Genomic DNA, 27,483 nt, shown 5'->3' on the forward strand with positions numbered 1-27,483 from the left:
GCGCTCTTCCTTATGGCTATCTGAGATGTTTTTCGTGGCGTTCCCCGAAAGGTTTTGTAAATAGTTCGTGCAAATTGAACATAATTTCAGCGTAATAGATGCCATGTTTAAGAAATGCTTCTATGGCGTAGTGGTATTCAGAACTGCTTTTAAACGCGTAGGATAGCAGCCTGAACCACACTTTTGTTTGAACACCTTGAACCAATTCTCTTCTTTTCTAGAATTTACACCAGCGCTGACCAGCATCAAGGTGGCGCAGATGGGGCTTGGACAGACAAATATCAGCGAAATAGTTTTATTACTTGCACATTAAATGTCTAGAAAAGTGTTCTCTCCTGTGCTGTTGCAGGTGAGCGCTAGCCGCGTTCTTATTTTTAATGGTGGATTGGACAGAACACACGTTTACTGAAGTATTAAAACGTGTACTTCGACAACAATATTGGAAACTATAGTGCACCCTGCGGCCGGAAATATATGCTTTGCGTGGACATTGCGATGAAGCACGTGCAGGCGCTGATTACGGCGGGAAATGAAATGAACTATTCAATGACGTTGATGGCATGAGTCATGTGGGAACATGACTACAAAGAGTGATAAAGAGGGAAGGCTCTCAAGCCTTCGCTCTCAGGTAGTAAAACAGTGCAGTTGCCTTTGGTACCGCAGCCTTCATTCAAGCGGTGATTCTTGGTTGATGAAGTCAACTGCAACCCGAAGCCGCAAGAACTGGATATAGCGCGTCAGTCGCCAAAGAATGGGGGGGGGGGGGGGGGGGGGGGGAGCTCACATACTGGATATCCCTGAATGATGTGGTTGTGGTGTTCGTGGATGAAGCTGGACTGAAACCCATACTACTCGCACTCTACTTACCATTTTTCAGCCTTCGTAACTCTTGCAGTCAGGGCTTACGTGGTACAACCTGCAGCGCGCCCTTCGAAGAATTCATCTATGACGTGAAAGCTCAGGGAAGCCAGAGGAGGGCAGGTTATCTTCCAGAACATGAAAAGGTTGCAATTGAATATATATTGTCAATTGTAGTAACGGAAACGAAAACAAATAGCTTGCAATTCTTGAAGCCACGATCTGTGCTCACATGATGGGCTCCTTGTCTCCAGCGGTGATGTCAAGGAGAGGGGCTGATCATGCGCCGGTAGTCTCATCACGTAGGAAACAGACTTTGTTGTGAAGCACTCTACACATAAAGTGAAGGTGCCAGTAGCACATTGTCCTCTAAACGGCTATGAGTGTCACAATAAAATGCGTGGAGAAACACGCATAACTCGCGCTAAATCTAAAGCAGTAGTTCACAAAGCGACAATAAAACAGTCTAAATGAACACCACCATACAGAATCCTGCACACAACTTAGGGATTCTTGACAGGACATTCAGTGCGCCGCCAATAGACGCACGCCAGGCGCGGGCAACACTGCCTGATGCTGCTTAGCAATCTTGACCCTTGAAGCTCATGCAGATGCCTTCCAATGTACTACTCCTTGGGACGCATCTGCTTCTGTGGTCGTCGAGATGAACGTTGAACACCAGCCAAGACATTCGGTCGCGGAAGGTGACTTGGCGAGAGGTCAAGGCGAAGAGCTGCGTATAAGGGCGCAGTCAGCCAGCATGGTCATATCCAAGATCGTCATTCAATAATTCATTAAAACACACAGCGGTCGCCTATGGCCGCTCTTTGGTATTGTATCAAAACCTTACGTCGACACTATAGGGAACATTCACGTCTCCACAGCTTCCGAAGATAAACTTGCTCCACGGATTTATTCAAGGAACATTCATGGCCTGAAAAAGGACTTGGGCGAGCGAAGGAAAACACTGAACTCGGATGTGTACTTCTTGAGAGCACAAGTGCTTATAAGTAACAGGAGAAATGTAAGAGCGCGTGACAACTGAGGTCATTTCTCGTTTACGACATGCGCGCGTATTAAACTTAATGGGGATACATCTTGTGAGGGTGTTCCTTTTTTCCGCATTTCTCCTATAAATCTATATTCGCGCCAAAAACTAGCGTTTAGTTGAAGCTCGCATTCGTGTACTACGTATTGTCTCCTCCTTCAGTGCCTTTGTTTGCTATAGATGTTCGCACGACTAACCGTATAACAGGAACTCGCGCTTTGCTCTTTCGTATTGAAAGCCTTTCTTGAATTTAACTTTTTGTTCTCCCAATCCTGCATCAGCACAACTTCGTTCTTTGTACATGGAAATACTAGACATATAAAAACAATAGAGCGATGTGTGAGGAATTCGTCCATAGGACAAGCGTTACACCGGAAGGCTATATTGGGCATGCTACTCTGGATAGGAGATAATTGCCTACAATTCAAGTTGTCTACCTAACTGACATCATAAGACGAGTCCAGAAGGGTATAAGCATATTATTCTCTCTAACTGCTTGAAGGTTGGTTTGCCTATCTTCTTTTCCACTTTTTCCACTGCGTTCAGTCCTCGCGGTTTCGGGCACACATTTACGGTTTCAAGGAATATCTCCGGAGCTGTTTACGGTGCGTTTACATTTACGCCGAATATATGGGAGCTCATGGCAGTGGAGTTAAAGAGGCGGGATAAGTATGCTAGGACGTCTATATCACTGCGCTCATTCTAAACCCACAGAGAAAAAACCGACCTGCCGAAGGGGCATACTAGTCCAAAGGTGGAGGTGAAAGTGCTTTAATATTTTTATTTCGTTAGCTGCTAACACCGGCAACAAGGCGGAGAAACTAACATCGGTAACCGGAATATCACAGAGCGAAGCTTGGAGGATGCTAAGTTTCCAGCTGGAATATACTCGGGGACAGCCTTTTTCGGCAATGCAGCAGAGGCTAGGCAGGAAAGGGAAAGAGACAAGCCTTTGACATCAGGGCCGTGAGGGGGGGGGGGGGGGTGCGCACTTTACGGTGTTCGGGCTAGGGATGCACACGGGTGGAAGGGGAAATCAAGGAGATGGTTCCGGGTTGTTCGGCCTGAGCAGTTCACTCCCCTCGTCGCAGGGGCAAATGCTGTTTCCTTTCCTTTCCCGCATTGTACTTGATATATACCCCAAACAAACCTATCTCCGAGTATAGCAAGAAGTGAAGCAGGCGGGAAGGCTAAGAACCTTGCTTGAAGCGTGGTTTTTCGATACGAAAAGAACCAATCAGGATATTGAGAAGATTTCAGTTAAAAGCGCTTGAGAAAAACTTCCTCCAATATTTCTTCCCAGGAAACACTTCATTTCTGCCTCTTTGTGCAGGTATGGACGATTCCCTCTGAGAAAATACATATCTATCGACGAGAAAAATGTATTTAAAAATCTTATTTCGACTCAAGTCAAACTCTTGACGACTTCACCAGGGCGACAAGCTGTTGCCGTTTTGAACTAAATGGTGGTTCATTGTAAGCACTAGTGTTACTGCCCATAAATAATTGTCAACGAACGCATTTTACTAGCCAAACAGTAAGGTGAAGTCGGCACCTTTATTTCGTTTTTAGCTCTTTTCTAGCTTATAACGGCTTAAAACATTGAACCTAACGACATAGGCTGACCTCTATTCGTCCTCAGTGCGGCTTTGAAGTGCATTAAATACTTCGGGCGTGTGCAATCATAACCATAAGTGCAATCACTGCTTTTGAAACGTGCTATCTAACCTCATCTAATGTTTCTTATTTTAGGTCTTTTTATGTCCGCATTTCAGTTTTATGAAAAATATAATTAGATGCTTTCAATGAGCGTGATTGAAGTTACTTTCACTTTTGAATCTTCTTATTACTAGCATAATGCATTTTAAGTTTTGGTCTCTGCGCGTTGTGGTGCACTAGGTAGAAAGGCACAATTCGGCAGCATCATTATTGAAACTGAACGGGCACCACACCGTAAGAGACTTCCAGCTGAGGTTAGGGAGACACTGAAAAATTAGCCGAGGCTCAAACCCGCGCTATCGTGACCAGGTGCGTCTACAGACGCGCACCTGTGCACTGGCGGATCTGATTATTCGCAGGGCGCTCGTATGAGGTGAACGGAGGGAAAATATACATCTGTTCTTGTCTGTTCACCTCCAAACATGGCGAGAGCTCTGAGAGTTTTCACCACTGCATGACGACGTAACAGACTACGGCACATTGATTGACGGCATGGTAAATTTTCGTTCAAATTCCCCATTCAAGTCCTACGTGGTGACTTATCTTCTAAAAGGCCGACGAGAACGCTTACAGCAACCCAGACAACTTAGCGCCCTTAGGACCAATGCAGCATGTTTAATTAATGGCCACCAAAATCAAAGTGCGCATATAACAGCCAGCAATTGGCCCTTTTCGGTAATTGAAGTCGGCCTGACTCACGGGTGCACACTAGGTGGCGAATTATTGCACTAATTCCTAACTGTGTACAAATAGGAATTATTGAAATCAGGCTAGAAGGAATACTTTTACCTGTAAATTCATGAACTGTTCAGAGAAGAAATCGCTAAGCTTCAAAGTTCCAGCGCGGAGCATGTGTGTTCATACTGCATACACTGGCTCTCAATGCACTTACCATGGAGTCAAATGTGCCCTCGGTCTCGGATAAGAAGGCGACCTTCTTCGTATCTTTCAGGAACCCACAGACGCCATGAATTTTTTTCCCTCTCGAATCGCCGCCTTCTACGTATTCAGCAGGTCTTTTTGTGCATATCTGAAAACCAGAAAAAAAAGCTCGCTCAGGAAAACTGTGCAATATCATTCACTCTGTGGTTACTCTGCGCCAGAGTGCTAGGATGAGCAGTGTAGGGCTCTCAATTACTGCGTAGAAAAAAAATCTCTGTACTTGGTGCCACCGATTAGAGAGACCACAGCTTCAGTCTGTGGAGGAAAACCATGTCTTTCACAGAAAGCGCCAAGCAGTGTGCGGGTTGGGACGAAGAAACGCAACTCATTGGAGCGCTGCCTGCTTACGCAGTGCGTTAACCTTTGTGGAGTGCACGTTACTTGGTTTGGTCCCGCTTGCCTACTAATTCCCTTTGGTTAAGAACTCGCATAATCATCTGCTCAACTATTAGTGTTAAGCAGAGACAAAACACCGCCACCGCAGAATTTTAGCTGATGGATAAATTTTAGAATGTGTCAGTTAACATACCGCAGGACACTCGCACAAAGCACGAAGAAGACTGTACAGAATTTTTAACGTCTAAACGTTCTCCCTCCTTTCAAAGCAATGCGTCCCCGGAATGAGGAGGCAGAGAGGTCTAATGTGCGCCAATGGTAATTTAAGCCGATGGAAAACAGATACCTAAGTATCTGGGCAAAGTGAGTGCTTGATTACAGAGGACTGGAAGACTGACAACCAGACAACCACTATACGAGGCCATCGTGATAAATCAGCACAGCTTTTCAACACTGAAGTTCTTGACAGCAGAGGATGCAGTGAAGAGTGACTAAATATCAATGAAATTTAATGAACTTTTTTAGAAGACTGCAATAGACCTTTTGCAAAACTCTGGAAGTCAGCTTCTCTGCATAGTTTTGGGCAAAACAGCCTTTTGTGCGGGCTGAAACGAGCACAGGGTATTAACTAGGTCGCGTCCCCAAGGCATTTCTGTAGCAAACTGTTTTGACTAAAGAAAAAAGAACAAAAAGAGAGAAAGAAACAAAGGAGAAAGGAAAAAAGGAAGAGAAAAGAGAGAAAGAGAGAAGGAAAGAACTAAAGAAAGAGAGAGCGAAAGAGAGAAGGAAAGAACTAAAGAAAGAGCGAAAGAGTGAAGGAAAGAAGGAAGTGAGAAAGAAAAGAAGAAAGAAAGGAAGAAAGAAGGAAGGAAGGAAGGAAGGAAGGAAGGAAGGAAGGAAGGAAGGAAGGAAGGAAGGAAGGAAGGAAGGAAGGAAGGAAGGAAGGATGGAAGGAAGGATGGGAGGAAAAAGAGAAAGAAAAAGAGAAAGAAAAAGCGAAAGAAAAAGAGAAAAAGAATAAAGAGCGAAAGAAAGGGAGAAAGAAAGAAACAAAGAAAGGAAGGAAAAGAGAAAGGAAGGAAGCCAAGAAGCAAGGACGGAAGGAAGCAAGGAAGCAAGGAAGCAAGGAAGGAAGCAAGGAAGGAAGGAAGGAAGGAAGGAATGAAGGAAGGAAGGAAAAAGAGAAAGAAAAAGAGAAAGAAAAAGGGAAAGAAAAAGGGAAAGAAAAAGAGGAAGAAAAAGAGAAAAAGAATGAAGAGCGAAAGAAAGGGAGAAATAAAGAAAGAAAGGAAGGAAAAGAGAAAGGAAGGAAGCCAAGAAGCAAGGAAGGAAGGAAGCAAGGAAAGAAGGAAGGAAGCAAGGAAGCAAGGAAGCAAGGAAGGAAGCAAGGAAGCAAGGAAGCAAGGAAGGAAGAAAGGAAGGAAGGAGAGAAAATTCTGTTTAAAAGCGTACAAGGGAACGATTGAGCTCATATTAAAATCATGGTACGACCATTAAGTTTTCTGCTTTGTGATTCCTGCGACCGTTTCGTTTCAAATGCGACTCTCTCGGTGATAATTCGGCAGTGTCTCGGGAGTCAAGCACTAAGAATGAGGGGAAGCGACTTACCGCGTCGAGGCTGGTCAAGCTGATGCGCTTGCACCTTAGGTAAGGGATGGCCTTTGCACTGGAGGGGGCCGAGTACATCTCGTAGGCGAGCACGCCCATTTCGTAGGATAGGCCCACAATCGCATGCTCGTTGGCGTACACGGTGCTTGGATTCACCAGCTCCGCATGCTGAATCTGCGGAGTTGACCGAAGGGGTGCAGTCACGGCAGCGTATGGCAGGCTGACACACATCCCAGTACACTTCATTTTGTTTTTGTTTTTAATTTGTTTTATACTTGCTGACGTTCAAGGAGCGCTAACCTAACATGGAAAAGTTGAGAATCAGCTACCTGTATAAGGGAGAAGGAGAAGAATGTACCCAAGCAACACATTTTATCGCCCCAGTGTTGCGAATGGATGGTTTCATTCTGGGCTCTTGTTGGACCGGCATTTGCCCATCCATTTCCAATACTGGGCTGGTTACCTGTGCTGATTTGGTAACAAGAGAATGATGGGCTCTTTGGTGCAGTCGCAAATATCGTACTCTAAGAGGCTGACGGTAAAATGTGAAACTTGGTTCATTGGTAAAAAAAAAAACGATTATTTGCTCTCTTATCATGTGACTGATTCTCATGCGTCGCATGATTTTGTTGGGTTCTCATATCATTAGATGCAGGCGAGGACCCACGAGATCACACTGGCGGGAGGGGGGGGGGGGATGGAAGGAGGCGCGCGGCAGATATGCAGCGAAGTGGCAGTAGCTGATGCTGGTAAGAACCACAAGTCGACAGTCACCTCTCCTGCCGTGCATTCTTCTCTGCGTCTTGTCATTTCTCACGGCATTTGAACGCGGGCATCTAGAAAGGCTCACGGTTCATGCTGATCGTGATTATCATGGGAAGGTTGGGTTTTTACGCAGCACTCTACAAATTGCACCAGCGCAAGCTTAATGACTACAAGAAGTATTAAGATTTATCGCGAAGATTAGGTTAGGCCCGTTTCATGGCGAGTCCTATACCATGTCCACATATTGTGGGAATACGGGACATTCGACTGGCATTCATTCCCTGGAAGGTGGGACAACCTTAATATAACCCACCAGTTTCGGGAACCTCTTCTCGGGCGACTTGTCCGGGGCGTCTACGGCGATCGGAGGCGCCGCAAAGCAGGTGACCTCTTTCTCTATGGAGTTCACCGAGGAGATGGCTATCACCGTGTCCGCCTTGTACGTACTGCGCAGAAAACGATCAGCTTGATTTTTTTCTTGTTCCTGCTTCTGCCCTTCTGCAGCTTTCTTTTGCAGCTGATATCACCTGATATCACGACTCAGCGTTCTGAAAAGTGATTTATGAATCGCAATATCGTTTCCTCCCAAGTTAAGAGAAATAACACTCATGAGGGGTCGAAATTAATTGGTGTGCGGTTAGTTTGGTGGTTTATGGGATTTCCTATCAAGGAACTCGCGTCCGAGAACTGTGAGAACTTCCGAGAACTTCGGACCCTTGAGCGTGCAGGGAAATCGCATAGCACGCGCACGCCAACCCTTGACCTTCTGACCATTTGGTCATCTGACTAACACCAGAACTATTTAGGCAGAGGGGATTGAGCAACTTGTATATCCGCCAAGATTTCAACCCTTAAATTGTCTTCGATGCTACTAAAACGTTTTTTTTAAACATAATTCAACAACAAGAACCAAATATTTCCTCGAGCGTTTCAAACTGTTTAGTGCGTGCTGGCATAGGCACAATATGAGACCCCCCCGCTACATTTCCGAAGTAGAGAGGAAAAGAATATTACCCAGTCAGCTACAATGCCGGCTTAAGTGTTTTGTTTGCCGTGCTACGCGCGCTTCCAAGTGCTTAAAACGCTTTCACAACTATTTACGTGCGCGTGCATCTTCGTGGCCTTCTATTTTTTTCTTCCCACCAGTTTTTCCTCCTTCTCTCACTAGATCGCACACTTTTGTGATGACCTGAATCGGCTATAGACAATAACAACTTGACCTGACGTTCTATATAGAAGAATATGTTCCAGAACAAGCTGACAAAGTGATTTAAAAACGTTAGCAGTATTATCCCCTCTCGGTGAAAAAGCTGTGGTCTATGTGTCGGACACCTTTCAACCTCCGACGTCCAGAAGGCCTTCACGCAATTACCCACGTCCACTATACAGTCTCCTCCACCTGTCAGGAGCCCAAGCAGTAGCAGAACGAAAAGGCGAAGGAATGTAAATCAATACATGATGGGAAGACGATAGAATTTGAAAGCCAAATCTAAAGGCGAAGCGGAGTTTTAAATCGATGGTGTTAAAGCTGATTTCTCTCATCACGTTGTGTGATCGCCCACCGCATTTTATTAAATTAAACTTGTTTCCATGGCTGCAGCACCTGCGATTCTTCTCTCCAGTATATTCGACAGCTTTCATATAGCTAGATCGAAGCAGTCAACAGCGTTCCACGCTCACTGGCTAGAGAGCTGAATTATGATATTGCTACGGGTCGACTCAGAGACGATGAGGCAGACGAAGTGAGAGGGCGCTTGGCGCGTGCTCGGGCTCTGAATCCTGTGCAGTGGCCTGTGTCTTGACGTCCGGTGCGCCCTGTGCTTGTGTTCTGTTCAGTGTGAGTGCACCAGTGTTCTGCGGGCTGTGAACGCCTCCTGCCACGTAACAATATCAACGTCGGACATACTCGACCACCATCTTGACGACGTCCTTTAAAGTGTTGAAGGCGCTCGGGAAAGAATAATCAAATAGTCCCATGGCGATGATGGTCTTTCGGTGGTAGTCGTTACCCTGAATAGTCTTCATCATCTGCAAGAGGAAAACATGGTCGGTGGCCAAGAGTTTGAGCAACACTGAAAGCAAGGACCACAAACGGTCTTGTTGAAGAGAGTCAGTATAATTTTTGACGATAGGTTTTGCAGAGTAAGTTGGAAGTAATTCGCAACTGGTCCACAATATAATTTCATTACTTTATCTTAACGGGAAAAAAATTAAGACTTGTGTCTCTATTTGAAACACCCTATTTGACGCAAACTTCTTGAGTGGCGCAAATACTTTAGTAATTACCACACGCCGCCCACTCTTTCGCTCGCGCAAATTCCGCGTTAATCTTCTGCGATAACATATTTGTTTTTATCATCATCATTACCTTCATCTGCGAGAAAAATCAAGCCACAGTGTGTTTTGTAAAAATATTTCACTGCATGAAAAAAAAAGTGATAGCCCAAGCCAGAATTCCTGGGCACGCCTTACAACTTCGCAACGATGGTATTTACCCTGTGGTCTGGGAAAGTTTAATTTCTGCACACAAAACGGCACTGCCAGCCACGGCTTGGAATGTTGCCGAAACTACTGGCTCCGTGAAAACAACGCTAAATGCTTCCAGAAATAATTTGAAATGTCCCGTGAGGAATTCTAGACGCCAAGCTGCAAAGAGCTCTTCACCTTTTTACGATCATTGTCTACCCCTGAACAGTACCCTGAACAGTACTTCGAAAGATAAAGTGGAGCTCTTACCGCTTACTGTTCTAAAAAAATTCAGGGGGCACTTTGGCTCATTGTCTATCCCTTACGTCTAAACAGTACTTTGAAAGATGAAGTGGAGCTCTTACCGCTTACTATACTAAAAAAATTGCGCCTCTCCCGTAACCGAGGGTAGAGTAAGCATGAAATGTTTACGGGCTTAACACAGGCACCATTGCTCGGCTTAAGCAGCTGTGACGGTGGCGGCATTGAAATCCAGGACGATGCAGAAGCGTACGCGGACACGACGAGACGCAGGCCTGACAAGAATGTATATGCAGCGCGTTCGAATACTCCGCGAGCGTGTATACATCTGCCTGCCAGAGGGGGAAAGGGCTTGAAGGCCAAGCGGCCGGTCTTTTACATGCGTGCGTGTGGGACCAAAGCGCCACCCTTGGGGAGAGAGCGAAAGTTTTCCGCCGAAAGCCTTTCTCGCCCTCTTTCTCTAAGCGGCCTTCTCTCAAAGCCCCTAACAGATCACGTATGACAACGAAGTGTATTGTGGCATGTATGTGCTTTTTCCACGCGTTATTAGATTCGGAAATTATAATTCCGTGCAATATCAAATGCACAGCTCGACTGATATCTTGATAAACATTGAGAAGACACTGGCAGCAGTTATTTTTTGTGACTCGTTTGGAGAGCAACCGGCGCTTGTATGCCGGTTCCGTAGGAGGGCTTAGAGAGTCTCGTTGAATCTCGTTAAGTCTCGTACGGTGCCCGGATGTTCTCGTTTCAGAGCCCGGATGAGTGGAATTCAGTGCCCGGATGAGTGGATTTCAGTGCCCGGATGATGGCTCTCGGTCTCGGCGTGACGTCACCACAATGCCGACAACGGGAGCTAAAAGCTTTTCATGCTTAAAAAATTCAAGGGACACTTTTGCTCTCTAAAGTGGTGCAAGGCGAAAGCCTTTCCTGGCGCACTCTTTGGCTTTGACTGCGAGACTGTTTGTTCTGTTTTAGTGCCTTATTTCACTACACACTTTGACTACACATTACAACTACACACTTTGACTGCCGACTTCGAGCACGACTCCCCCTCTGCTTCGATGACTTTGGTTCTATCCATGGCTCTGTCCGCAGTAATGAGGTATGTAATGTGGTCACCCATGGACGCCTTACGGCCCCTGTCGGGACGGACAACTATTTTATTAGGTGTCGTGTGCTCCAAAAGGGGCCGTCAGGCATCCGTGGGTAACCTCATTACTTCGAATCCGTGCACTCTGACGTCATAACCATTTCGACCCACCGAAAAGCGTGACACCTCTGCTGATGACCCTCTGTCGGCAACGATGAGGCATTAAAGGCTTTTTCCTCAAAAAACACGTTTCCTGCGGACCTTATTATAACTGTCTGCCGCGCCTGCGGCCGTGCTGCCCTACCCCGGAGTAAGCTACTGCGGATCGCCGACTCGAGCCCACCGCAATGCTTTGGGCACACTTCGATATTACTTTCATCAGACTTTCCGTTTGTTCTCTCTTTCTGCTGGAATGCGCCTAAACGTTTGTTTTTTTCATTATTTACGGTCGCCACCTTCAATTTCACATTTTGATAAGATGGTCTCCGACCAGACGAGGTTTCTTCACATTTTCGACTCTAAACCAGCGAGAAATAGTGGTGGAGAGGGCAGGGAATTTTTTAGGTGCCTGGTTGGATGGTTGCGAAAAGCGAGCCCCTTGAAAATAGGTGGCGGTGGTTGCTACTATGCGCCGCAATTTTTTTTACTGCTTTTTCTACTAAGTCAACCTTCAAAAGAGATATATAAGCTCATATCTTTATAAGGCAGATTGCACTTACTTTTTGGCCAAACCGACTTCTAAACCAGACGCTGTTACTTTAGGTTATTGCACCTAATTTTAGATGGTCAAACCTCTAAACATTTCTTCATCATGTACCGTTTTTTCATTCATAATTATTATTATTATTATTATTATTTATTTACCCTCAAGGCCTAGGAGGCGTTACAGAGGGGGTGGGTACAGGGGTTGAACAAAATTTCAACAAAGCAATTTGGAGAAAAAAAAAAGAAAGCACACGCGTACAGGCACTCCTGCTTGGGCAGCACTGCTGCCCGCAGTATTTGGAAATAAATAAAAACTGAAACATATGTTGCAGGGCTTAAGAAAAGAAACAAAATGCTCCAGACACAGCAAACAAGTGACAAGAAAAAACATGAAATAAGCAGGCTAGACAGTCAAAAAAAATTTTAGCGCGTTTTTGAATGCCACAGGGTCTTGAATATAGGCAATGGAGGGGGGAAGGTGGTTCCAGTCCGTTATAGTTTTTGGCAAGCAAGAGTCAGAAAACAGATTTGTACGGCAGTGTGGGGCGCGAACTTTATATGTGTGATCGACACGCGTTGATAGGTAAGTAGGTTCAGAAAAGAGTTCACTTTTAAGTAAAGGGTTATTGAAATAAATTTTATGAAACAGGCACAAACGGGAGATCTTCCTTCGAATATGCAAGTTCGGTAGACCTAGTTGTGATTTCATTAAGGAAACACTTGCAGTACGGGCATAATTAGACAGAATGAAGCGCACTGATCGATTTTGAATTGCTTCGATGTCGTCTGTTAGTGTCGAAAGAGCTGGGTCCCATATTGCGGAGGCATATTCTAGTTTCGGTCGAATTAATGTTTGATATAATATTACTTTGAGATGATTTGGTGCTTGAGAAAAGTTCCTACGCAGATAACCGAGAGTGCGATTAGCATTGCTGGTAATATATTTCACATGAACATGCCATGAAAAGTTGTTTGTTATGTAAACACCCAGATATTTGTAAGATGTGACATTTTCGAGAGCTATGGAGTTAACTCTGTAGCTGTAAGGTATAGGCAGGTTGGTACGGCGGGATATTGTCATGATTTTGCATTTACTAGCATTTAAAGTCATAAGCCAATCGTTACACCAGTGTGAGATCGCGTCAAGGTCGGACTGCAGGAGTATGTTATCATTAGCGTTTGTGATTTCACGAAAAAGAACACAGTCATCGGCATAAAGCTTTATGGATGAGGAAACACAGTCAGGAAGGTCATTAATATATATTAGGAACAATAACGGGGCCAAAACAGAGCCTTGTGGGACACCGGATTTTACAGAAGTATATGAAGTAAAATTGTTAGCTGTAACAAACTGGGAGCGATTAGAGAGGAAACACTCAATCCATTTTATGATGCAGGGGTCGATGTTCAGGATGCTTAATTTTAGAAGTAGCAGGTTATGGGGGACTTTGTCGAAGGCTTTTGCAAAATCGAGGAAAATGCAATCAATTATTGATCCATGGTCGAGAGAGGAGGCTATGCTGTTAGTAAGAGATAATAGCTGTGTTTCACACGAGTAGTGCTTGCGAAAACCGTGTTGGACAGGAGTAAAAAATGAGTTTAATTCGAGGAACGTTATGAGGTTAGAGTAAATTATATGCTCTAATAATTTGCACGGGATGCTCGTTAATGTGATTGGTCTATAATTAAGAGGGGAATGAGCATTACCGGATTTGAAAAGCGGAACCACCTTACCCACCTTCCAGTCCTGAGGCAAAATGCAGTGCTGTAGGGACTGTTCAAAAATGCTGGCCAAAATGACGGATGAATATACCTCAGTGTTCCTCAAAAATTTTGAGTTTATCTCATCAACCCCACAAGAAGACGAAATCTTCAGACCTTTTATCAATTTCATTATTCCGACTGAATCTATGACGATAGGATCCATTGGTAAGAATGTACGATTACGTAGCTTGGGTGCGAGAGCATTCGTGGCATCTGAAAATGACTTAGTAAAGATGTCATTGAGTACATTACAGCATTCGTTGCTGGGAATGACTTGGCCTTTATCGTCAGCAAGTGCTATGGCATTTTTCTTGGGCGGGTTGATAACCGACCAAAATTTTGAGGGGTTGCTTGAAAGAAGGGAAGGAAGGGTGTCATTAAGGAATGATTTCTTTGCTTGTTTAAGGGCAGCGCGATACTGCGAAAGGACGTCGTGGTATGCAAGCCAATGTAAAGGGTTGTTGGCCAGCTTGGCTCTACGGAAGAGTCTTTTTTTTTGTTAAGTAGTCTCTGCAAAGAGGTTGTGAACCAGGGGGACCGTTTCTTACTTGACAGGCTATATAATGGTACATACTTATTGGTTAATGTCATAATTTTGTTCCTGAATAGAACCCAATTTTCTTCGACTGTACGGCTGAAGAAATCTGGCATATAAGATTTCTGCCTTAATCCTATGGCACCGAAATCGGCTGCAAGAATACCGCTGCATTCAAACATATAGGCTCAATTCTTTCTCAGTTCTAACTTACTATGTCGCAGTGCCGTCTATTGCATTCGTTATAACGCTCCCTACCCCCTCCTCAACGAAGACGCCCTTACCTCGAAGACGTCCTTCATTCCTTCCACCAATTGCCTCAGCCTCGTTTGTATCGTCATGATGTTCAGCACGCCGAAGTGTTTTATGTTCTTTTGGGCGAGGGCGCTCAAGTTGCCAGCAGCGCTACGAAGTTTGTCTTGAGCTATAAATCTGTAAAAGAGGAATGATCATTATCAAGATGCACTAACATTCCACCTGTGCATTACATGAATAGCGCAACCTAGAAGGGGTCGCCACGTATGGGTCTTCACTTCTCTGTCGCCGTCACTTAGGTGTACCACATTCACTACATTACTAACAGTGCTAACCGTTTTTTGCACCTATATAAGCCGTAACGTTTCTGAAACCACATCTTCTTTCATTTGGTGAAACTTTCAAAACGCTAATAGGTTCTAAACTGCAATACGGTACCGCCAAGCAGAATTCCCAAGCGGAAATTAAATACACTAGTGCTTAAGAGACCTTGTTCTTTAACTTGGTGAGCAAAGTCCAGAATAAGCTGCTGTTCTTATCTAACACAATTTTATGCTCTTCTCGGGTGCAACAAGCATTAGGGCTAACATTTGCTTACTGCTTCTGGCATCCACCGAAAGATAATTCATTTGTGCATCTTCCACAAACTGCACCGTGATCCTACGCTACACAAAGCCCCCACTACTTCCCTCCGATACGTGTTACACAGCATCCGCCATCGTTACCCCCCCCCCCCCCCCCTCCACAACTGTGATAACCTACTCAAAGGCTAACATCAATGCTTTAATGATGAGCCTGTTTCACAATGTCAAGCCTTCGCCTACGATGATTTCTTCCTGCCTCCGCTATAATGGCCTTCGTGCAAGCTGCGAACAGGAAGTGAGAGAGAGGCAGTGAGCTTCTCGACTAAAGGCATGTCTAAAGAAATGGACAGGGTTTTTCATCGCTTTTTTCACCGCCAGCAGGCGCTCTTGGATCCGCATTCGCAAGGCATACCGTTGAGTGGCGCTGGCCAAGATAAATGTAAAGTTGTAGTGCAGCTTGCATGGAAGTCTATTCGGTGAATAAAATGGCAAAGGAAAAGGAAATGAGGTCGTACTATGAGCGTCATATCAAAAGAAAAAAATATTCCAACTTCTTGTAGTTAAGTGCCAAGCCCTAAACAAGGTGAAAGAGAGTCAGCAGTGAGTCAGTACTCACTGCGCCTTTTTCCTTCATGCTCGCCTCGTATAGTGCGCTGAATTTCTGAGAGTTCACGTATCAAAAGAACCAGCTATTAGTCTTAAGGCGGCCGTCCTGCTGCGGTTGAGCGAATGCTCCATTCTAGGCTTCGTTCTCCCGAGCATTCTACGTGTTTTTCTAGTTCAAACAGCACAATGTAGGCTTCATTAGCTTAATGTAAAGTATGTTAATTGATGCACACCACTCTGATGTAGTTGTACCAATTCCGCAGGAGATGTTTTTGCAATGACGAAGTCGGTAGTTCCGTTGATATGTTCTACCCAGAGAACAATTCTGAAAAAGCTTCTTCACTTATGGCAGGTTCGTTTGGCTACATATATAATAGACGTTTTTCTAGTATAATATAGCCGCGTCTGCAACAATAGCCGCTCGGCGGCTGTTCGGCACGCAGCTCGTGCGCCCCGGTGTTCGCTGCTGAAGAAGACGAAACTGGACGTTCCATCCTGGCCGTCGCGGTGTGCGTTCGCATCTTCTCGGTGTTGGCATTCCTCTGCCGTCTAGACGCGGCGCTACCTGTACCAACTGCTACGTGACGCTGGTGGAGGTGCTGGGTATGGGACGTCGAGCCCGCATCGGAATGTGCGTTCGTTTAATTCGTTCGTTTAATGGAATGCGTGCGTTCGTTTAATGGAATGGTCTCGGAATGTGCGTTCGTTTAATTATCCGTGATCGGTAGGCTTTCAAATATAGCAAAAGGTGGCTTTTGAGCCATGAACATCTCCTGTGTATTGGGGTCCACAGAATCAATATTCTTACTACTTGCGGCGGAAAATTTACTAGCGCCTTGTTCAAGTGTATTCTGCTTATCTTCAATAGTTCCTTCTTAATTTTTTTTTCGGGGGGGGGGGGGGGGGATTTGAAGATCTTGAAGAATTCACTTAAAGATCGTGAGGACAATAGTCACTTTCGTTGAGGTTGAAAAAAGCTGCAAGACGCGATTTCACCAACGTACTTTAGTACATCTATGAGAGCTTTTGTTGCACAAGCAACACTCCGACAGCCAAAGGGAGACCTCTGGTGGCCGCCGTCGCGTCGTAGCTACGCTGACCTTGAGCCGCCTCCGCGCTGTTGCCGCGCGCTGTTGCCCAGCAACGCGACAGCGCGCGCTCTCTCCGCCCCCTGTCCGTCGCCTAGCAGTGTGATAGAGGGCGCTAGCTCCTCCCCCTCGCCACCGCTCGCTCCGGGAGAAGAGGTGACGCCTCTTCGGCTCGGCTGTTCAGTCTCGCTATGGATAAAGCTAAGGAGAGAGCAAGAATACAGACGGAGGCGAAGAAGAAGCAACGTGCTTTCGCATTCCTTCACGTCAACCAGAGTTCAACCACAGTGAATTTTTTTTTTCACCTCATGCCCTAAGGCATCGCATACGACCGCTGCCAGACGTCCAGATTTTATTCTAGGTGTAAATAATGAAACTTTTCGCCGGCGCCAAATCGCTGAGCACTCACTGAGCTTTGAAATGTCGTCTCCCGATCCGTAACTATTTTATGGAAACAACCTTCGTGGCCCCCCTGGCTGTACAGTATAGCGCACTGGGAAGACTCCACTATCCTTAATCGTGATACAAACTTTGTTGCCTGGATGCCGAATGGTTGCAGCGCACACGCCACTCACCGGAAGTCAAAGGACACTCCTGGCTGCGAGCGCCGGTAGGACGGCGCCATGTCTTGGAACGCGCGCCAGCTCGCGTGCACTTTGGCGGCTCGAAGCGTGGCGCCCTTGATGACCACCTCGCAGTAGTAGAGGAAGTCGCAGAACTTGTCCGGCGGGTACATGCCCGCCACCACGGCAGAATGACCCACGGTGCACACAAGCTGCTTGACTGGAAAGGATAAGCGGCGCTTAGCAGAGGTAACGCACTTAATTCAGGAGCCAACTGTTCACAAAAGTTCAAAGGTGTTCAGCTATTGTTAACAGCTTGCGTTTACAGCCAGTCTAAAGAAAACGAATTGCAGAGCGTTGGTGAAATTTTTTTTCCAAGTATTGGTCGAGATATACGACTTACAGATTGCCCTGCCCTGCCCCAAGAAACTCAGCAAACGAATGGCAGAGGAGAAGACGACTGAGCTGATTCTCAGAGAAAGCAAACGTAGCAGGTTGCTGTAGAGAATCGGGTTGAGGTTATCAAGTTTGCAAAGATTAGGAGCTTCCAGCATTCGTAGGATAGGGACAAGCCAGAGAGAGAGGCCTTTATCCTGCAGTTGAGTTAACTTAAGCTTATGCTACTGCTGATGATTACGGCCTTAACTTTTAATTAAAAAGTCGATTACCAAAAACGGCAAGGACAGGAGAGGGTGGCAACAGAGTCCAGTGGACCGAGGCAATTAAGAAGCTTGCGGGGATATCTTCGCGGGAGTTGGCGCAGGAGGGGTTAGTTGCAGTGCTCACAAGCGTCTTCCGGCTGTGAAAGCAGTCAGCCTGATGATGACGATCATAGTATTTAAGGTTTCTTTTTACACACTACCAGTTTCTGTACTAAGCGCATAAAATATACAGCAGCATGAGGTGCAAGCATCTGACGTTTATATGCTCCATTCTTCGAAGACCGAATGAGAAATCAATTTGCGCCGATGCATTACTTTTGCACGGTAGTGGTCGAATATGTAAGAACGTTGGTACCTCAACAATGCCGCCTATTCATGCGTACAATCAATACCAGCGGCACCTCGAGAATTGCAAACAATTTCAGGAAATCTTCGTTTAGGTAATCCCTGTATCTCGTTGACCTTTCAAAGACTTTAGGACTTAATATCATCTGCGTTAAAACGTTTTATGCACATAAATCACTTGAATTCAAGCTATTTAGCTAAACTGTATTCTACTCTTAAAATATTTTTCATAATAGGGCTACCCTTCTTTCCCATAGAAGAATACATATTTACCTGGCGATGGTTTAGTGGTCGTCGTGATGGGTGCGGTAGTCGTTGGTGTAGTCCGAGTAGTAGCCTGGGTAGTCGGCCTGGCGGTCGTTTTTGTGGTCGTTTTTGTGGTTGTCCTTGTGGTTGTCCTTGTGGTTGTCCTGGGGGTCGTCCTGGTGGTCGTTCTGGAGGTCCTTGTCGTCCGAGTAGTCGTTGATGTGGTGGAGGTCTGGGTGGTCGGTCGTGTAGTAGTTGACGTCGTCGTTCGCGTCGTCATTAGAGTAGTGCTAGTAGTCGTCTGTGGGGTCGTAGTCGCTGCCGTGGACGCTGCGTTCCATGAAAAACCACACAGGCAAGTTTAGTGGACTGGCAGCTCAGACGATGCGCACGCACGAGATTGTTCGCGATTTCTCCTTCTATTCAAACTATACATTGCTCCCCCAGCTAAGTTAGATTGAGCGCAGGTATGGGGCATCTCATCTCATCTCAGGGTTTGCACACCCTCGCATCGTAGAGGATGTGGAGGTCCTCGGTAAGGTCCGTTGTAGCGACCACAGAATGTTAAGGTCTCGTGTTAGCTTAGATTTGAAGAGGGAACGGAGGAAACTGGTGAAGCGAAAGGCTATTAACGAGTTAGCATTAAGATGGAAGGTAGATGAATTCAGAATGTCGCTGCAAAACAGATTTTCCGCTTTAACTGAAGAAGACGACCGTAGTGTTGAAACAATGAATGATAATCTTACAGCTAGTGTTACAGAGTGCGCCGCAGAAGTAGGTGGTAGGATGGTTCGACAGGATACCAGCAAGCTATCTCAGGAGACTAAAGGTCTGATTAAGAAACGCTAAAGCATGAGGACGTCTAACTCAACAGACAGGATAGAACTAGCAGAGCTATCGAAGTTAATAAATAAGCGCAAGGTAGCCGACATAAGAAAGTTTAACATGGAGAAAATCGAGCATGCTCTAAGGAACTGAGGTAGCCTAAAATCAGTGAGGAGAAAACTGGGCATAGGTAAAAACCAGATGTATGCGCTTAAAGGCAAACAGGGCAATCTCATCAGGAATATGGATAAGATAGTTGAATTAGCCGAAGAGTTCTACACAAATCTATACAGTAGCGAATGTAATCATCAAGTTACTGAGGGAGGCAGTCGAGCACAGCAATGGGACATCCTGCCAGTAATGAAATAGGAAGTAAAGAAAGCCTTAGGAGCAATGCAAAGAGGGAAAGCAGCTGGTGAGGATCAGGTAACAGCAGATTTGTTGAAGGACGGAGGAGAGATTGTGCTACAAAAACTAGCCACCCTGTATACGCAATGCCTTGTCACCTCGAGAGCACCAGAAGCTTGGAAGAACGCTAACATTATCTTAATTCATAAGAAAGGAGACGTCAAGGACTTGAAGAATTACAGACCAATCAGCTTATTGTCCGTTGCCTACAAGGTATTTACTAAGGTAATCGCTAATAGAGTCAGGACAACTTTGGACTTTAGTCAAACAAATGATCAGGCAGGCTTTCGTAAAGGATACTCGACAATAGACCACATTCACAGTATCAATCAGGTGATAGAGAAATGCGAAGAATATAACCAACCCCTATATATAGCCTTCATCGATTACGAGAAAGCATTTGACTCAGTGGAAACCCCAGCTGTCATGCAGGCATTGCGGAATCAGGGTGTAGAAGAGTGTTATGTGAAAATATTGGAAGATATCTATAACGATTGCACAGCTACTATAGTTCTCCATAAAGTCAGCAATAAAATTCCAATACGGAAAGGTGTCAGGCAGGGAGACACGATCTCGCCAATGCTCTTCACTGCCTGCTTACAGGAGGTATTCCGGGGACTGGAATGGGAACAGTTGGGGACAAGAGTTAAGGGACAATACCTGAGTAATTTGCGATTCGCTAATGACATTGCCTTGCTAAGCCACTCAGGACAAGAACTGCAAAGCATGATCAATCAGTTAGACAGGCAGAGCAGAACGGTGGGGCTAAGGATTAACATGCAGAAAACCAAAGTAATGTTCAACAGCCTAGCAAGGGAACAGCAGTTCGCAATTGGTAGCGAGGTGCTGAAAGTAGTAAGAGAATATGTCTACTTAGGGCAGGTAGTGACCGCAGATCCGGATCATGAAAGGGAAATAACTAGAAGAATAAGAATGGGGTGGAGCGCATACGGCAGGTTCTCTCAGATCATGAATGGTAGCTTACCAATATACCTGAAGAGAAAAGTATACAACAGCTGTATCCTACCGGTACTCACCTATGGGGCAGAAACGTGGAGGCTAACAAAGAGGGTTCAGCTTAAGTTAAGAACAACACAGCGAGCAATGGAAAGGAAAATGATAGGTGTAACGTTAAGAGATCGGAAGAGGGCGGAGTGGGTGAGGGAACAAACGCGGGTTAATGACATCTTAGTTGAAATCAAGAGGAAGAAATGGGCTTGGGCAGGGCATGTTATGCGAAGGCAAGATAACCGCTGGTACTTAAGGGTAACGGAGTGGATTCCAAGAGAAAGAAAACGTAGCAGGGGACGACAGAAAGTTAGGTGGGCGGACGAGATTAAGAACTTTGCGGGGATACAGTGGCGGCAACTGACAAAGGACAGGGCTAATTGGAGAGACATGGGAGAGGCCTTTGCCCTGCAGTGGGTGTAGTCAGGCTGATGATGATGATGATGATGATGATGATCTCATGAAGAACTCTAATCGAAGGCCGCCCTTTTTTAGGAGACAGCATCCTGAAGGCGTTCTGAGGCTCAAAAGGTGCGCCGTAACTGTCTCACCACACTTCCTGGCCAGCGAAATTGTGTCACCCGCTTAGTCCTGGGTCAGCGAGAGGGTTCTTTTGGTAGAGTGCCATATGTGCATGCTGATGCGGCCAGGTGGGGGTCGTGATTTCCGCAGTCTCGGTGGTTAGCAGTAGTGACAAAGTACTGGTGACTTAACGGCGCATCCACAATTCAGACGACCCCGGCGCGGTGGCTCACTGGTAAGGCGCCCGTCTACCGAGCCGGAGTGCCTGGGTTCGAACCCGACCGCGGTGGCCGCGTTTCGATGGAGGCGATACGCAAAAGGCACCCGTGTGCTGTTCGATGTCACTGCAAGTTAAAGATCCCCAGAAGGTCGAAATTATTCCGGAGACCTCCACTATGGCACCTCTTTCTCTCTTTCTTCTTTCACTCCTACCTTCCTCCCTTCCCTTACGGTGCGGTTCAGGTGTTCGCCGAGATATGTGAAACAGATATTGCTCCATTTCCTTACCTCAAAACCAATTTACCAATTTTCCAATTGAGACGATAACACTCCAAACACAAAATGATGGTTTATTGCGATTAGTTGCGGTCCAATGTTGAGAAGTAAACAATGTGACATGGGAATGGCCGTTCCGGTGCAGGAACTATCGCTGCCTGTATTTTACGCCGAGGTAAAAAATAACAAACTTAAGGAGTGCTTGGCATGCAATCTTTAGAAAACGCTTATGGTATTATGGGCGGAACAGTGCCTGTTGATGAGGCCGGCTGAACGCATGCAGCACCTTTGATATCCAAGAGGAGATCCCAGTAACGGATAGTTCTTTTAAAATCCTGCAAACTGCCCAGGCGCCATGCACTGAGGACCTAATCATCCCTCAGTATTCGCTACTGCAATATTTGAAAAAAAAAACGGTAATGATCGAAGTACCAATCAATAAGAGTGGATAACAATGAGCCTTTTATGACCACTCGTTGCGTTCTCTTCACCAATGTATAATGAGACTCACAGGAAAGATGGCGTGCGCGGAGCGATTACGCCTATCTTCAGTATGTCCTCTTTTCCAGAGATAACCAGCAAATGTGCCGTTGCCTGAATGTAGTCTTTGCCAAAAGTCACCAGGCTGCATGGTTTGCTTCTCATTCGTACTGTGGAGCCCTCACGGCTTCCCTAAAGATCAAAAAGTTATTTTAAGGTGAGGACAGGGGTTCTTCTTACCATACAGAGATTTAGAGCTTCAGGGCTGGCATAATAGCTTTAATATACGACTGAGAAGCAAACTGTGCAGCCTGGTTACTTTTGGCAAGGACTGTACATGTAGATAGACAAGAAGTAAACAGATGCAGTGATCTCATGCTGCAGGCCGGTTATTTGGAGCGCATCGAACATTTTAGCAAAAGCCACTTGTGTGCTGTGCGATGTCAATCGACGTAAGAGACACTTCCGGCCGTCTAAATTATTTCGGAGCCCTCCACTGCGGCACATCTTCTTTTCTTACTTCCCTTCAATTTTTTTCCCTCATGGCACGGTTAAGGTGTCCATCAAGGAGAGAGATAGTGGCTGTGCCCTTCGTTTCCTTAATATTAAAAGAAAAACATTTCTCGAAAGAATGGTGGCATCAAACCATGGTAAAGTCAGTTTCTGTAGATCTGTGGGTTTACCATATCGTAAAAGAGAAGCTTCATTACTTTTTCTCAGGGTCGTAAATTCAGAAGGATATTCACCAGCGACGACGCGGAGATATTTGGTGAGCCTGAGGACAGCTAATACGCGCTGTCTCAGCTAACTGGCGAAATCAACGCCAGCGTTGAACGCTTCGAATATTTCGCAGCCGTAAGAACGCTGAGAAGACAACAAAACAATTAGCAGCAGCTATACCTTTCCATAGACTTGCGGCCGAGCTAGCTCGGAAGACGTGCTCAAGATCGCTGGAAGCCGCAGTTTAACATACGTCCCAAAGAGATTTTCCGCAATGGTCAGTAACTACTATAAAAAAAGGAACAAAGTCAAATCGACGAATTTTAAAGCGCTCTTTGCCAAAGTAAGATCGCTTAAGAGTGGCTCGCCTTCCGTCACTCAATGTTGAAACACGCCTTACAAAGAGCGGCTTAATGTGGCCTTCGTTAGAGGCTTCATTTCTAAAGGTAGGCACAAAGCAACACTCCTACTTCCTGACTTCATTCCTTGACCTGAATGCATGCTTCAGTGCACAACTCACACTGCGTACGCTGTAGCGTGTCTCTGCCAGCTTCAGTAACACAGAGTTCTAATTAGTGTCTTATTCCGTGCTAGATATCATACTTAAATGCTTATTGGAAATTAATGGCTTGGCCGAATTTATTTTCCTTGCTGTGGTCTTCCGATGCTGCTGTGTAGAATAAGCCGACTGCTGCAGTGATAATATTGAGGCACAAAAGCAATCCGTTGATATAACATCTCAGGTGCCAATAATTTTCATTTCGGCTTCTGTTCTAGAAAGAACATGAGCGCTAACCTCATCGTGTACCTCCAGGTCAAATTAGAGCAGCTACTTCCGCCGTTGCTACAGGTTCTCACTATGCTTCGGTTCACTCTACGAGTCGAATGTAGATATTTGTTCAAGACTTGTGTTTTTGCTCCAGCTCGTACAGAAGGGCTTTTTTTTTCTCTTCTCAGGAAAGAAGTTTCAGAACGTCATGGACAGAAACACAGACAATTTGCATGATCGAATTTGCGAGTGCACAGCGAGCATTCGTTGCTGAAGCTGCTCCGCAAACACCTTCATGATGCCAATCCACCAATATATTTCTCCCATACCTCCTGAAAGTTTGAAACAATACTCGTAAAATGAGAAACCAATATTCCTAAGAACCAGTTCCTCGAAAAAAAAGGTATGTTGTACTAGTTTGCTTCTATTTTTTTAAGTTGATGTAAATGTGTTTTCATTAATACACACTTAATCTCGACATCCGACGCGTATGAGGAGCTCATCGTGCCTCGTAATGCCTCTTTAGCGAATGAACGGCTAACGAGCCTTCTAAAATTTTGTGCTGCCCCTCAATGGTTCGTTTGTCGAATAAGCATGAAGGGCTATCACTGGAATCGTTCTTGGCGGTATGTAACCGCCCGCAGGATGTAATTGTAGAGGAAAAAAAGTGAGCCGTCCGAATGGCCGGTTGACTGCAGTGCCTTCGCTGAACGCGATCGTGCAGGCTCATTTTTATTTCGAGTGTACTGACATGTGGATGTTGTATACTATGCAGTCGGTCTAAAAGGCTTCTCGCGTTTCTTTATCATCGTTCACCTCCACTATGTTAGTATTCTCAGAATTGAAGATTAAATTTATTCTGCCTTTGGGTATATGCGGTACTGCACATGTAAGGCATCGTATATTCCTTAAAGTGCTTCCTCCTATATTCCGGCAATTTTGCAGTCAACGTCCGCATTGCCTTTTAGCTCGCAGTACATTATCGACTCCTTATGACAATCGGAAGGGCGAAATAGCGCAGTAACTCACCGAATGGCGGAGGCGCGGAGGGCGGCAACGACGTAGTAGCGACCGGTGGAAGGGATGCCGGGGTGATCGGCCCATATCGCGGAGTAGGTGCACCTGTCGGCGGTGTCACAGGGTCCACTCGAGGTGAGCTTTGACCTTGGGATGGCGTAGCCGCAGCGACGCCCGGAGTTGTCTGTCCTGTCCCGCCACCAGCACGGGAGGGATACCTAGTCTGGACGTCGCCATTGTCGCCGTCGACATCCCCGCCACCACTGTTAATGACGTCGTCATCATCTGCGTCCCACCAGGTCACAATGAGTTACGGCCCGTTAATATCCGTAGCAAGATTTACAAACAGCACTTCCGCTAGAACTGCTCACGCTCACTAGCACTTCTTGCAGGCTATGGCAGCGACCTGGCAGGGCCTTGAAAATATCTCTTCCTGTAATAGTTCTCGTTTCTAGGTATGCGAACTTCATTTTGACATCCCTTCAGAAATTATGCGAATGATATATTTCCACGGCTGGTATAGCTACGTGAGTCAAGACGCTGAATTCGAGTTCCTTCCTGCGGGGGCTTCTTTTATCATTTCACATACGTCCTTTGGCGGCCCAACTTGCTTCGCCGAACGAATGGGCCCTCCCTCGGTAGCTATCAGAGCTTTGTCGCGAGAGCATTAATCTGATTAGTAGTGCCTACGACAAGTGGAGTCATTCATGTTAAGCGACTGCAAGGGTGACACAAATGGTCCCCAAGAACTGCGCTTTGTTGCCGCGCGACTAATGACACTGCTTAACCCCAAGGAAAAACCAGACTTGCGATACATTCAAATGAACTGCTGTCGAAGACGGCGCTACGACGTTCTGAATTGATTACTTCAGCGACCATGGAACTTGTGTCATTTTGCGTGGGGAAAACTTGTTATAGACCTCAAGAACCTGGTTGCCATGATATTGCCCGCTGGTCTCATTTTCTCACTTGGCACTGCCACCCGCTCCCTGGGCGTCCCTTTATCGTTCACTAAGCTGCAGCAGGCTCCTCCCGCAGGCATGGTGAGTTCGTAGCGCCACTTACAGAAAGCTGTTCAGCCGGCAATGTGGCGGCAATCAGAATGAAAAGGTCAGACTGAAAAGGTTTTTGAGCTGTAGTACCAACGGCATATGAATTAATCGTATTCTGCGCTGGCCATCTGTCCTAGCTGTCGAGTACGGTGGCATGCACGGCAACCTAACACCGCCATCTATATCATTCTAGGATGAGCTGAACAATTGGGACTTGTCTGTTTTGAATCTTGCAGGAGCATGCCGTAAGCAGGAGACCAGAACTCATGACGATTTTTTTCGGTCAGACAGCGTTCGCCGCATGAAGCACATTTCTAGAAGGCAACTATTTTTGTGCCGTTGACCACTTCCTTTGCTGTTCTTTGCGTTACGCGCCTGACTTTTCGAATTTCTCCAGTTGTGTCTAGAAGCATTCCTCACCAATCTCAAACGACCCCAGCACGACGTAGATGATTCCCGCCACGAAGCACGCGAGCAGCAAGCAGAAGACGCAGGCCGCGATGGCTGCCTTGTTGTCGTCGTCGTCTTCCCTGCAAGATTCATTTAAAAATTTGAGCGTACTTGAGATCCACCAAGCATTTTATGTGGCTGTGGCGAATTGAAACCATTTCACGTTGTCTGTCAGCCTGTCTTGCCTGTGTGTCTTGCCTTGCTTTGCCCTGCCTTGCATTGTATTGCCTTGCCTTGCTTTGCCCTTTCTTGTCCTGCCCTGCCCTGCCTTGCCCTGCCTTTTCATCGCAAAACTGCATCGCAGTGGTAGAGCAGAAATCTGTCGAAGCACACGCTTCTTCATTGGTCTCAAGCGTTTTCTATAAGATCATGTCCGCGCCTTTTGACGGCCACTGCAGCCGCTTCACGATACGAAAATCTGAGAGTCCCCAAAATGCGGGCAGTTCGTAAAGGGCTGCGGTCATGCTGCAGCCAGTACAGCCCGCCTACAAATAGGCCGTCCAGGATATAAGGAAACAACTTGTACTCGATGATGCGCCTATATGCGACCACGTGGAAGCGTTGGTGAATGCGTATTAGAAACTCAAGTCCATTCATCTAAGTGGCGCCCCATACAGCGATAGCATACGGGGCACTTGGTAGTAGATTTACGTATAACTTGGAGGATACCTGGTCGAAAGGGGGCTGGGGGGCGCAGTAAAATCATATGAGAAATATTATCAAGCTAGCTTGCTCGTAGTTCGCTTGCTGCGCTCCTAAGTGAAGCATCTACTCGCAGAGCAATCGCTGGCCGCGAAATTTATGAGAGGGAAGCAGCTAGACTGGGGCGTATTATATAAAGTCGTTAAACCCATCAACCACCACAACTGTTGGGTCGGACGCTAGTTTCATATCGAAGCGACACCTGGTGCCGGTTCCGAGCTAAGTTCGCCACGCGTAAAGCAGGAGTGAGTGTACAGAGATGCCGGCGAAGAATGAGTGGACGTGCGCCATTAGGTGGCGCCGAACGCAGTTTCGACGTGCTTTCCAATCACCAGAAATATTTTGATTGCAACAGTACACCAGAAAAAGAGAAAAAAAAACAGCTTAGCCTGCGGAAAATGGCTGCCCGTACACCGTATGCTTGCTCTTTTGCTTTTTACCACTGAGTGAATCTTCCTTTCACTGGTTGCACAACTAGCCACCCTTTAAGGCGCTAATTGACGATGATTGCATCCTGGCCATACCGTAGAAGGAAGGCTGGTTCCACAAACAGTCTGCTGCCACCAATATCTGTCGGAGGAGGCAT

At 46.1% G+C, this 27,483-nt stretch overlaps 1 protein-coding gene across 1 annotated transcript; it reads right to left on the reverse strand.

The window, feature by feature from the left end:
* Positions 1-1,438: 1,438 nt before the first annotated feature.
* LOC149331563 (uncharacterized) lies at positions 1,439-27,483 on the reverse strand. Its single transcript, XM_089557368.1, has 12 exons — positions 27,422-27,483; positions 26,166-26,275; positions 25,663-25,764; positions 24,706-24,978; positions 18,477-18,779; positions 17,209-17,416; positions 14,385-14,532; positions 9,183-9,304; positions 7,590-7,722; positions 6,512-6,685; positions 4,518-4,655; positions 1,439-1,591 (listed from the first exon to the last, which is right to left on the reverse strand). Exons 1-12 carry the CDS (start codon positions 27,481-27,483, stop codon positions 1,439-1,441), a joined length of 1,926 nt encoding a protein of 641 aa, XP_089413494.1.

Source organism: Amblyomma mixtum, chromosome 8 (genome assembly GCF_055824585.1).
Source record: "Amblyomma mixtum isolate Tamu chromosome 8, ASM5582458v1, whole genome shotgun sequence".
NCBI classification, from domain to species: Eukaryota; Metazoa; Arthropoda; class Arachnida; order Ixodida; family Ixodidae; genus Amblyomma; species Amblyomma mixtum.